General features: G+C 34.4%; 1 protein-coding gene across 7 annotated transcripts in view; it reads right to left on the minus strand.

Annotated features, from left to right (window-relative positions):
* The window catches only part of EXOC5 (exocyst complex component 5), a 62,163-nt gene that overhangs the window by 14,164 nt on the left and 35,650 nt on the right, over positions 1-12,349 (minus strand). For all 7 annotated transcript variants that reach the window (XR_010150956.1, XR_010150955.1, XM_509969.7 and 4 more), the window contains 4 exons: positions 11,917-11,999; positions 10,754-10,963; positions 8,968-9,115; positions 1,534-1,642 (listed from right to left, as the gene is read on the minus strand). Coding sequence is in view for 5 of the 7 variants with exons in the window: in XM_509969.7 (XP_509969.2) it covers positions 1,534-1,642; positions 8,968-9,115; positions 10,754-10,963; positions 11,917-11,999 (550 nt within the window). In the remaining 2 variants the exon portion in view is untranslated. The remainder of the gene's footprint in view (positions 1-1,533; positions 1,643-8,967; positions 9,116-10,753; positions 10,964-11,916; positions 12,000-12,349) is intronic.

Consider the following 12,349-nt stretch of genomic DNA (forward strand, 5'->3'; position numbering starts at 1 on the left):
GGGTGACAGAGCGAGATTCTGTCTCAAAAATAAAAATAAAAATAGGGGCATATCAAAATTATTATATATACACACTTTTTTAAATTTTTTAATCCCTTACTCAGTTTTACTTTTCTTCATTGCACTTTCTAATCATTTGTCTATCTTCTCCATAAGAATATAAACTCCACAAGTACAGGAGTAGGCATTTAATAAGCATGTGTTAAATGAATGAATTCCGATGAGTGGTGGCAGACATTAACAGATAAAAATTTCATTGTGATAAGTGCTATAAAAAAATTTAATGCAATGAGAAGATAATAAGGATAACTGGGCTGGGAGAAGAGGGCTACTTTAGCTAGGGTGATGATCAGCAATGCCTCTCTGAGAAGACAACATCTTAGTTGAGATCAGATGACTGAAAAGCCAGCCATGAGAAAAGCTGAGGCAAAAGGATTTTGGGGATAGGGAAACACCAAGTGCAAAGAGACTAAGCAAGGAAAAACAATAAGGGTCAGAGTGACTGGGCAGTGAGAAGAAATGCAATGAGAGATGATCAATACATACCAGGCCAGATAAAAAGTCATGCTTCTCTACAGTTTGCTGTTGTTTTCCCCTTAAGAGTAATAGGAAACCACCACAGAGTTTTAAATAAGGAAATAATTAAACTGGCTGTTACACGAAGTCAGTAATGTGGAGAGGCAAGAATGTACACAGGGAGACCAGTTACAAGTAGACAGAGATAATGGTGTTTAAATTAGGGTGGCATCGGTGAAGATGGAGAAGAGTACATGAATTTGACTTATGCCTGGAAGTATACTGACAGGATTTGCTGATGGATTGGCTATCAGGATTGATTTCTGAAAAGGAGGAATTGAGGAACTCCTGGGTTTTGTTGAGGATTGAGCAAGTGGGAAATGGTAATGCCTTTTAAAAAACTGACATACAATAATCACGCATATTGGTAATGCCTTTTAATGACAAGGGAAGAATGGGAAAGGAACAGGTTTAGAGGGAAGATAAAGAGTTTCATTTTGGATATGTTAAGTTTGAGATGACCATTGAACAGGTGAAGTAGACAACTGAATTAATGAGACAGGACTCAGGTCATTATTATGCTACCAATACTAACTACTAAGACCAAAAGACCAAAAGCAAAATAAGAATTTTAATTTGAATCTATTTTTTCCAGACTTAGTTTTTAATACTTCTCTTTCTAAATTTTACATTACTCAATTCCCCAATCAGAATTGTTTTCGCCTTCATTTTGCTCCTCGACATTTTCTAACTTACAGCATTGTAAGACATTGTGTCATACATTGTAGTGACTTAGGTAGCTTATTATTCTATTATGCCATATGTAAACAATATGAGAGAACCATTCTGTATAGCTTTCAGCACCTGGCAAATCCTTGCATTATAAAAGCTCAAACTTCATTGCACTGAACTGAATTTGAGACACAGAGATGATTATAAGCAAAACAACATTATGCATATAGTTTAACCAAGCAGAATCAAAAGAATTTAACACAAGTGTAACACAAATATACTTACCAGCAAGTCCTGTTTCCAAAGCATAATCAATATGCTCAATACATAAAAATTCCACAAGAATGGTAAAAATTCTGAAGGCATTCCTTGGTAAGTCAGAAGGATCAGAGAGCTTAAAAACAAAAACCAAACAATATCACTCCTCAAGTCTACCTTTTGAAAATGCCAATTTTTTTTAAGCAATCAATTTTTTATAGGATGTAGTCAGTGTTTCAGGTATGAAAATAACTCACAGCTCCCCCCATACTGCGCGTGCATGCACAAATACACACACACACAATTACAATGCTCCATATTTATCTACAACTCTCCTGACTTAGAGCAATGTTTTTCAAACTTGGATTGCAATCCATTAGTGAAATCCAAGTATACTTTCATAAAATGTATACCCATATATATATATATATATATATATATATATATATACACCCCATATATGTATATATACACACACACACACACACATATATATATATATGTATACACACACACACACACACACACATACATACATACACAGGGCTAACATGTAAAATGCATTTCTTACTGTGGGCCAAAGAGGTTTGAGAGCCACTGATTGAGCAAAGAACAGTCTAGTAAAACTCAGAACAAAAAGAATTCTTTGTTTTACTGGGGAGTAAAGATGGAGAAATTAATAATGGATGCACCATAAAATATAACTGGTTCAAATAATGGTTTTACCATTTCCTGATTAAGTGAACCTTTGAGATGTTATTTAACCCCACCATGCCTCAATTTCTTCATTTGTAAGATGGGAATAGTATTAACAGTACTTACATTCTAGCCTTGAGGTAAGAATAAATACGAAAATAAGCATAAAGTGTTTTTAGCACAGTATTTGCACATAGTGAGCTTACAATATTCATTTTGGTGCTGCTGTTGCTGTTAAACTAGCTATTTAGTAAAATTATTAGTTATGCTGGGAAAATAAAATCCTTTTTTAACAGTCAGCAAATTACTCTTGACTTCTTATAATTGCTTTCTATATTATTTATACATTGATTTCTGCTTCTGTCAAACCTATTTGTAGTCTTAATTCATGTGTCCTCTTGGGGTTAATACTTATTATCTGATGTATCAAATTAGAAGTTGATAGGAATTCTATAACCCCCTTTGAATTCCCACTGATTATAAATACTGATTTGGTATTACTCAGCTTCCTTCCTGGTCTTATTAATACTACCCAACCTTTACCCCTCCCTCATCAGTCTCTCTACTCCAATATTCACCCTCCTCCTCTAATCACTGATGCTCAAAAAATGCTCTTACCTTCTTCACAAGCTATTCTTACATTCCTCCTATTTACATCCAAACATCCATGAATAATAGACAGAAGAGGCAGATGGAAAATTGGTAAGGATATAGAAGACTTGAACAACATAATCAACTAAGCCTAACTGACATTATACAATACTCCATCCAACAACATCAGGATATATATTTTTTTCAAGTGCATACAAAAAAGATGGACCATATTCTGGGCTAAAAAAACCACAAGTCTTAATAAATTTAAAATGGGTTCACATCATACAAAGTACATTCTCTGACCACAACGGAATCAAATTTAAAATCAGTAACAGAAAGACATCTAACAAATTCCTAAATATTTGGAAACTAAATAACATATTTCTAAATCACGTTTGGGCCAGAACAAATCAAAAGCAACATTAAAAGGATTTGAACTGAATAAAAATAAAACACAACATACAAAAATTCTGGGGATGCAGCTAAAGTAGTATTTACAGGGAAATTTGTAAGACAAAACACCCGCATTAGATTAGGAAAGAAAGTTCTCAAATCAATGACCTCAGCTTCCACCTTAGAAAACTAAAAAAACAGGGGGTTTGGGGTGAGGGGTGGGGATAAAACTCAAGTAAGCAGAATAACAGAAGTAATAAAGAGTAGAAATTGATGAATACAAAACAGAAAAACAACAGGTAAAAATTAATGAAACCAAAAGCTGGTTCTTCGGGGGGAAATAAATCAGTAAAATGAATAAATCTCTAGCCAGATTGATCAGAAAAAAAAATAACACAAATTACTATCATTAGGAAAGTGGTGACATCACTGTACGCATTCTACAGATATTAAAAGGATAAGAAAATATCATGAATATAATTTTATTCCAATAAATTCAACAACTTATGTGAACTACACAAATGCTTAAAACATACAAACTACCAAAGTGGACTTAAAAAGAAGTGGATAACCTGAATTGTTCTGTATCTACTAAAGAAGTTGAATTTGTAGTTTAAAATCCTCACACACACAAAAATTCAGGCCCAAATGACTTCACTTGTGACTTTTACCAAAGAAAGAAAGAAAGAATACCAATTCTACTCAAACTCTTCCAGAAAATTGAGAGGGGTGGTGGAAATATTTCCCAACACATCCTATGAGGCCAACATTACCCTGATACTAAAACCAGACAAAGACATAAAAAGGAAAAAAAGCTGGGCGTGGTGGCTCACACCTGTAATCTCAGCACTTTGGGAAGCCGAGGCGGGCAGATCACCTGAGGTCAGAGGTTCAAGACCACCCTGGCCAACATGGTGAAACCCTGTCTCTACTAAAAATACAAAACTCAGCCGGGCATGGTGGTGGGCGCCTGTAGTCCCAGCTAGTTGGGAGGCTGAGGCAGGAGAATCGCTTGGACTGAAGAGGGGGAGGTTGCAGTGAGCCGAGATCGTGCCACTGCACTCCAGCCTGGGCGTCAGAGTGAGACTCCGTCTCCAAAAAAAAAAAGGAAAAAAAAAAAAGGCCAATATCCCTCATGAACACAGATGTTAAAATTCTTTACAAAAGTTTAGCTAACTTAATCCAACAATATATAAATATGACAAAAGGTCAAAGGTCAATTGACCAACTGGAGTTTATCAAAGAAGAAATGCAAGGCCAACATTTGAAAATCAATCACTATAATTTACCATATTAACAGAATAAAAAAGTTTTGCATAACATCTAACATCTAATCCTCATAGAACCACTCAGCTAAGTAGGATAAAATAATTTTCTCAATCTGAAAAAGAACATCTATGAAAAACCCAATTAGTATCATACTTAATGGTGAACGATTAAATGATTTATTCTTAAGATCAGAAATAATGCAAAGTGTTCACTCTCATCACTTCTATTCAGCACTGTACTAGAAGTCTGGCCAGTACAATAAGGCAAAATAACAAATAAAAGACATCTATATTGGAAAAAATAAGTAAAACTGTATTTACGGGCTGATAATATGATAATCTACACAGAAAAGCCAGTGGAATCTACAAAAAAAAAAAAAAAAAGGCAAATAGAACTAATAAGTGAGTTTAGTTAGGTTGCAGGTCTGAACCCAAAAGTATCTGAGACAAGTCTCAATCAATTTGGAAAGTTTATTTTGCTAAGGTTAAGGACATTTCCATGACACAGTCTCAGGAGGTCCCGCCAACACATGCCCACCTAAGTTGGTAGGGGCACAGCTTGGTTTTACACATTTTTGGGAGACATGAGACATCAATCAATAGGTGTTATGTACAGTGGTTCTGTCCGGAAAGGTGGGACAACTTGAAGGGGTGAGAAGGTGCTTCCAGGTTACAGGCAGATAAGAGACAAACAGTCGTATTCTTTTGTCTTTGACCACCCTTTCACTGAATATACAATTTGCATATCAGAAGTGGGTAGAGGAATAATCACTTGTGCCTTAATCTGGCTCAGTGAATCTACATTTTTACATAAACAATAGGACAGAGGAAGCAATCAGATATGCATTTCTCTCAGGTGAGCTGAGGGATGACTTGAGTTCTCTCCTTTGTCCTGCAACTGTGAAGATAAGTTATAAATTTACATTGCCAAGGTGAAATTCAATAAAACTGTTTTAGGGGAAAGATCTTGAGGCCCACAAGGAATTCCTATCTTACTTAGGAATAAAATGGGAGGCAGGTTTGCCTGATGCATTTCCCAACTTGAGTTTTCCCTTTGGCTTAGTGATTTGGGGGTCCAGAGATTTATTTTCCGTTCACACAGGATATAAGAGCAATATATAGAAATCAACTGTATTTCTATAGACTAAGTTAAACTAGAAATTAAATATAAATCTTAAAAAGACCATTTACATATGCTTATAATGGCATCAAAATATGTGAGTTCTCCCCAAATAGAACTACAGAGTCAATGTAATTCCAATCAAAATCTCAGACTTTTTCAGAAACAGACAAGCTATTATAAGACATAATACAAAATGATTTATATAAAAATGTTAGAGGACTTAGGACTTACACTACCCGATTCAAGACTTATTATAAAGTTACAGCAATCAAGACAGTACAGTACAGGCATAAAGACAGACCAATGGAACACAAGAGTCCAGAAACAGACCCACATATAAATGGTCCATTGATTTTTGACAAAGGTTCTAGAGTAATTCAGTGCGGAAAGGATAGTCTTTTCAATAAATGAAACTGAAACAACTGGATGTCTAATTATAAAATTATGAACTTTGATCCACAATACTGTATAACTTAACTCAAAATTGATTATACATCTTAACATAAAGCCTCAAACTATAAAAGAAGAAAACATAGGAGGAAAACTTTGTAACCTTTGGTTAGGCAAAGACTTCTTATATATGACACCAAAATATATGACACCAAAATCACCATCGAGAACAGAAAAGTATTATTAAATTGGATGTCATCAAAATTAAGAACATCTGTCCTTAGAAATACTGATGAGAATAAAAAGATAAGCCACAGGCAGAAAAAAAATGTGCAAATCATATCTGATAAATTGTAACAATATAGAGTGCTCCAAAAATAAGAAAACACACGATTGATTTAAAAATGCACAAAAGATCTGAACAAACACTTCACCAGAGAGTATATATTGACGGCAAATAAGCACATGAAAAGATGCTCAACATGAATCATCATTGCATTAGGAAAATGAAAACTAAAACTATAATCAAATATCACTACACACTATTAGTTTGGCAGCTTCCTAAAAAAAAAACCATATGATTCAGTCATATCAATACTAAGTATTTTTGAGATTTATTCATGTTGACACATGTAACTCTACTTCACTCATTTAAATTGTTGTATAGTTTTCTACTGTATGAAAAACACCAGTTTAACAATTCTCTTTTTCATGGACACTGAGAGTTTGCTTTTAATTTTTCACCATGAAAAAAATGCTGTTATGATGTTATACATATCACATGAACCTATGAGTTTCTCTAAGAAACTGCCAAATTAATCCTCAAAATAACGGTACCAATTTCACTCCCATTGGCGGTGTGTGACAACTGCTTATTGCTCCACTTCCTTAACAACACTTGGTCATCAGACTTCTTAATTTATCCCAACCTAATGAATAAGTTGCATTTCCCTATTAGTGAGACTGAGTATTGTACTAGTGATTTACATTTTCTTTTTGTAAACTGCGTATGCGTATTCTTTGACTTGTTTTCTATTGATTTATATTCACATGTATAATTTACTGTCTCAATATAAATACAGATTATATACATCAACATAAATAATTAAGACTGCCTCAACTCTCAATCCACTACCTAAAATCCAAGTATCTCAGTTCTTTATTTGCAAACTAACAACCTCACAGGGTGGTTATATGATGAAATAAGTTTACATACATATATATATATATATACACACACACACGTATGTAAACAACATACAAACAAGATATATATACATACACACACACACACACACTTAAAATGCTTAGAAGAGTGGCACTTCTCAAAAGAAGACATTTATGCAGTTAACAAACATGAAAAAAAGCTCATCATCACTGGTCATGAGAGAAATGCAAATCAAAACCACAATGAGATACCATCTCACGCCAGTTAGAATGGCAATCATTAAACAGTCAGGAAACAACAAATGCTGGAGAGGATCTGGAGAAATAGGAATGCTTCTACACTGCTGGTGGGAGTGTAAACTAGTACAACCATTGTGGAAGACAGTGTGATGATTCCTCAAGGATCTAGAACCAGAATTACCATTTGACCCAGCAATCTCATTACTGGGGTATATACCCAAAGGATTACAAATCATTCTACTATTAAGACACATGCACACGTATGTTTACTGCAGCACTATTCACGACAGCAAAGACTTGGAACCAACCCAAATGCCCATCAATGATAGACTGGATAAAGAAAATGTGGCACATATATGCCATGGAATACTATGCAGCCATCAAAAAGGATGGGTTCATGTCCTTTGCAGGGACACAGATGAAGCTAGAAACCACTATTCTCAGCAAACTAGCACAGGAAGAGAAAATCAAACACCGCATGTTCTCACTCATTAAGTGTGAGTTGAACAATGAGAACACATGGACACAGGGAGGGGAACATCACACACTGGGGCCTGTTGGGGGGGTGGGGGACTAAGGGAGGAATAGCATTAGGAGAAATACCTAATGTAGATGAGGGGTTGATGGGTGCAGCAAACCACCATGGCACGTGTATGCCTATGTAACAAACCTGCATGCTCTGCACACGTATCCCAGAACTTAAAGCATAATTAAAAAAAAAAAAAAAGGAGTGTCTGGAACATATTATGTACTATAAAATTATTAGCTACTATTATTTGCTTCATACAATCTTTTGCTAGTAGTATCATTTACAAATACTTTATCACTCTGACTTATCTGTTTATTTTGCTAAACTGTGTTTATTAGAGAGGAAAATCTAAGTTTTAATGGAGCCAAATCTTCACTCTTTCCCTTTGATGTTGATGCTCTTAAAACATTGTTCTTTCCCTGATGCACCATTTCTTCATGAGAAAAGTCTAACTGTCCCTTTCACATCTTCATTTAATCCTACATAACAAAAATTTGATCTGCTAAACTTTAATTTAAAGTTATATTCACATTTATTCCTAATTTTAAAATTATTCTGTTCTCCAAAATAAAAATCCTATCTTTTATTACAAAAAATAGTTGTTCCTAATCAGAGTAAATTTATATCTTAGTAAAACAAGGTAAGACTTAAAATACAACTACATAGTCAATTCTCTCTATCTGTAAGTTCTGTATCTGTGGGTTCTGCATCAGCAGATTCAACCAGCCACAGATTAAAAAATATTCAAGAAAAAAAAAGAGAATGGTTGCATCTGTACTGAATATGTACTGTCATCATCCCCTAAACACTAAAGTTACAACTATTTACAGAGATTTACGTTGCACTAGGTAATGTAATAATATATATAAATAATTATAAGTAATCTAGAGATGAATTAAAGTATAAAGGAGGATGTGCATAGAATATATGCAAATACTACACACTTTATATAACAGACTTGAGCATCCACGATTTTGGTATCCTCGGAGGTTCTGGAATCAATTCCCCACAGATATCAAGGAACAACTGTATATGTAAAATAAATTTACAATCACTCTTACCCTATGACATCTTTCAAAGGCTTGTTTGGTTTCTTGTAAAAGATTAACCACCACTTCTTGGGATAGAAAAGTCTCCCCATGAGTATCGATACTTGGCCCAAGTGGTAAGTTGGTACGCTGTCTAATTCTTTCCTTCAAATCTTGAATACTAGTACATCATAAAGACAAGTGAAAAAAAGAAAACATTTTACTCAGATTTCAACTTTGAGTACTTCCAAACTTAGTATATATCAACAACAACAACAAAAATGGACCAATAGCCAAGAGACCTAATTTCTAATTCCAATAACTAGTTTTGTGAAATAAAGTTAGCCCTGATCTCTAAACGGAAGATTTTCATCTGATAAATGAGTAGATTTGGACTTCTAATTTCTGAAGTCGCTTTACAATTCAGCCTTACAATTCTGACTCAATAGTAAAACTTGCTGGGTTTCCTTAGAAAGTGAGCTATTCCAAATAGGTTGGCATTCTAAATAACGAAATAGTCCTGTTTAAAAAGAAACCTTTAAAAGTTTAACAATTTTAAAATATAGTCACTTTAAGATTATGCACATTTATTCATGATATTAAAGAAGATATATTAAACATAATTTAGCTATTCTTAATTACTGAGGGTCACCTGAAACACTTATATGGGGTATCTTTGGAAGGTTAAACTTTTTTTGCTCTTAGGATATGTAACTTGAGACTACCGTAAACACACACACACACACACACACACACACACACACACACACAAATTCCTATTATTCATTAGTTTTCCTCTTCCCTTCCTTGCTACTACCTTTCAGGTATTACCTCTTACTACTAATTTTAACTCTCTCTAATCATTATTTAATACACAACAAAATGGGAAATAAGAAAACTGGTTTCGATATATACGTGTGGGGATTCTGGACTTTGAGTCCACCAATGTCATTCTGTCTCTTTTTAGAATCTGGGTTCCAGGCAGTTAAAGCCTGGTAGCTAAGATGCCAACTATTCTTGGAGCAAGATATTTTCTTCTAGTCTGTAAATAATTGTAGGCATTAAGGTATTAATTTAATAGTTTTTTATGCTAAAGTCTCTGAACAAAACTCATCAATTCAAGGTACTTAAACTACAAACTATTTTCTATTTTTTTCACACCTGCAACAGTAACAAAAAAAAGATGCGTTTCCTGGTCAATAACCTGGAACTTATTCTATCTAGAAAAAAAAAAAATGAAAGAAACGATGGAACTTTTTATATTACTAGTGTTCTGCTCGATAGTTTTAAAACATTATTTTTTAATTGACAAATATCTGCTTTACTTTTTTTTTTTTTTTGACACGGAGTCTTGCTGTGTCGCCCAGGCTGGAGTGCAGTGGCGTAATCTTGGCTCACTGTAACCTCCGCCTCCCAGGTTCAAGTGATTCTCCTGCTTCAGCCTCCTGAATGGCTGGGATTACAGGTGTCTGCCACCACGCCCAGCTAATTTTTGTGTTTTTAGTAGAGATGGGGTTTCACCACGTTGGCCAGGCTGGTCTCGAACTCCAGACCTCAGGTGATCAGCCCATCTCGGCCTCCCAAAGTGCTGCGATTACAGGAGTGAGTTACCACGCCCGGCTTACATTTCAATCATGTTATGTTAGGTCATTTCAACATGTGGTTTAAGAACAAGATTTGATCAATAATATAACAATCTGGATTAAAAGAACTCTTCACAGAAAATTCTAATGATAGTCAACATTTGATAATTTGCCCAAATATAATGAAGTTATTAATGTCTTCAGTTTTAACAGAAGTGTTTAACAAAAATACTCACCCTCCTGTGCCAATGGATCTCTTTTGATGGTTTTTCGAATCATAATAGCGCTGTAGGATCATAGCACTTCTGCTTTTCAAATATCCAGTCTCCACCTCAATATAGTTCTCCAAATAGGAAATGAAAATGGATTTGATAAGCTTAGACAAGAAAGTCTGTTTATCAGTACCTAAATTAAATTCCATCAGCTTGCTGGAAAGATTGGTGGTTCTTTTCATGAAAAAGGGGGAGAAAAAGATTAATATACGTTTTAGGTATAGTAACAATATTAAGGAATACAAATTTTTACAACGTGACTTTCATGACTTATGTTAAGCCACCATTTCTTAAACTCTGGGAGAGTACTAATGATGCAGAGATCAACTCTACAGGGCTACATATAAATACAGTGAAATATTACGAACAACTTTACGGTTTTGAGAACTGTTATAAATTCCTAGGAAAAGAACTTGTGAGGCAATGAACTAGTCCAGAAATGGCGACAGTGGCAGATTGGCCTCAAGTATGTCTAATGCCATTCATCACATGGGACCCAAAACAGAGTACTGAGAGATCTACTGTCTGTTCACCCTCTTTTGTTTTGTCCTTGTGGACTTTCCCTCTAATTTTCTATTTCCCATTGCTGAAGATAGGGTCATAACAGTGTTGTTGTTGAGATGGACTTCCTCATTATGGTAACTTTGGAAAAACCTTCTCCCAAAATGAAGACACTGAAGAAGAGTAATAGGGTTGGGAAAAGTCAAGGAAAAAAAAAACCCCACAAGACTCCATATGAAGCTTCTGAGACAATCTCTAAGAGTAACACTGACATTTACAAAAGCACAAGACAAATTCCTACAGAAGATTTAGAGCTGAAATTGTCATTTGTTAAGATTACATCACTTCCTTTTGCAGTTTCTAAAGTTTTGACTGCAGATAAATGTAATTACACTAATGCTTAGAGAAAAAATAAAGCATAACATCCAATTCCTGACGTTAATGTATTAAGAATGTTGTACAATACAGTCTTGTACAATATAACTAGTCTATACAGCTAAGCATTTAATGCTAAAACGTAAACTGGCGACAAACTTATTCAAAAATACCTGAATACTTCCTTGTTTTTTATCAAAAAAATTAAAAAAATCTGTTATCTATTATTTTCTTAATCATTAAAAATTTACCTTGTATACAGATCATAGAGATTTTTGAGATATTGCTCTGCATCAGACTTCCTACATTCTTCTAACTGCTCTTTCACAAAACTCTAAAAGAAAAAGGTTAACATTCTGTTAATTAGGTAAATATTAAATTCTACAACTTCTCAACATATTTTTCTTTTAAAATTCACTCCACAGTTTTGAACCTTTCTGACTTACAATCCAATCAAAAAGGCAATGTACAGAAAACAAACCAATCATAAAATATTTTAAAACAGGTTTTTACATTTTACCACTTCTCATATTTACCTGTAGAGGATCTTTATCAGTCTTAGGAATAATACCTTTTCTGTTAAATTGGCCTATTCTGCTCTGTGAGGTGCATCAAAAAAACAAAACTGAGAGTACAAACAATAGAGTCAATTCCTTAAGGCAGCATCTCCCAAACTGAGTTCCA

Source organism: Pan troglodytes, chromosome 15, assembly GCF_028858775.2.
Source record: "Pan troglodytes isolate AG18354 chromosome 15, NHGRI_mPanTro3-v2.0_pri, whole genome shotgun sequence".
Classification (NCBI taxonomy): domain Eukaryota; kingdom Metazoa; phylum Chordata; class Mammalia; order Primates; family Hominidae; genus Pan; species Pan troglodytes.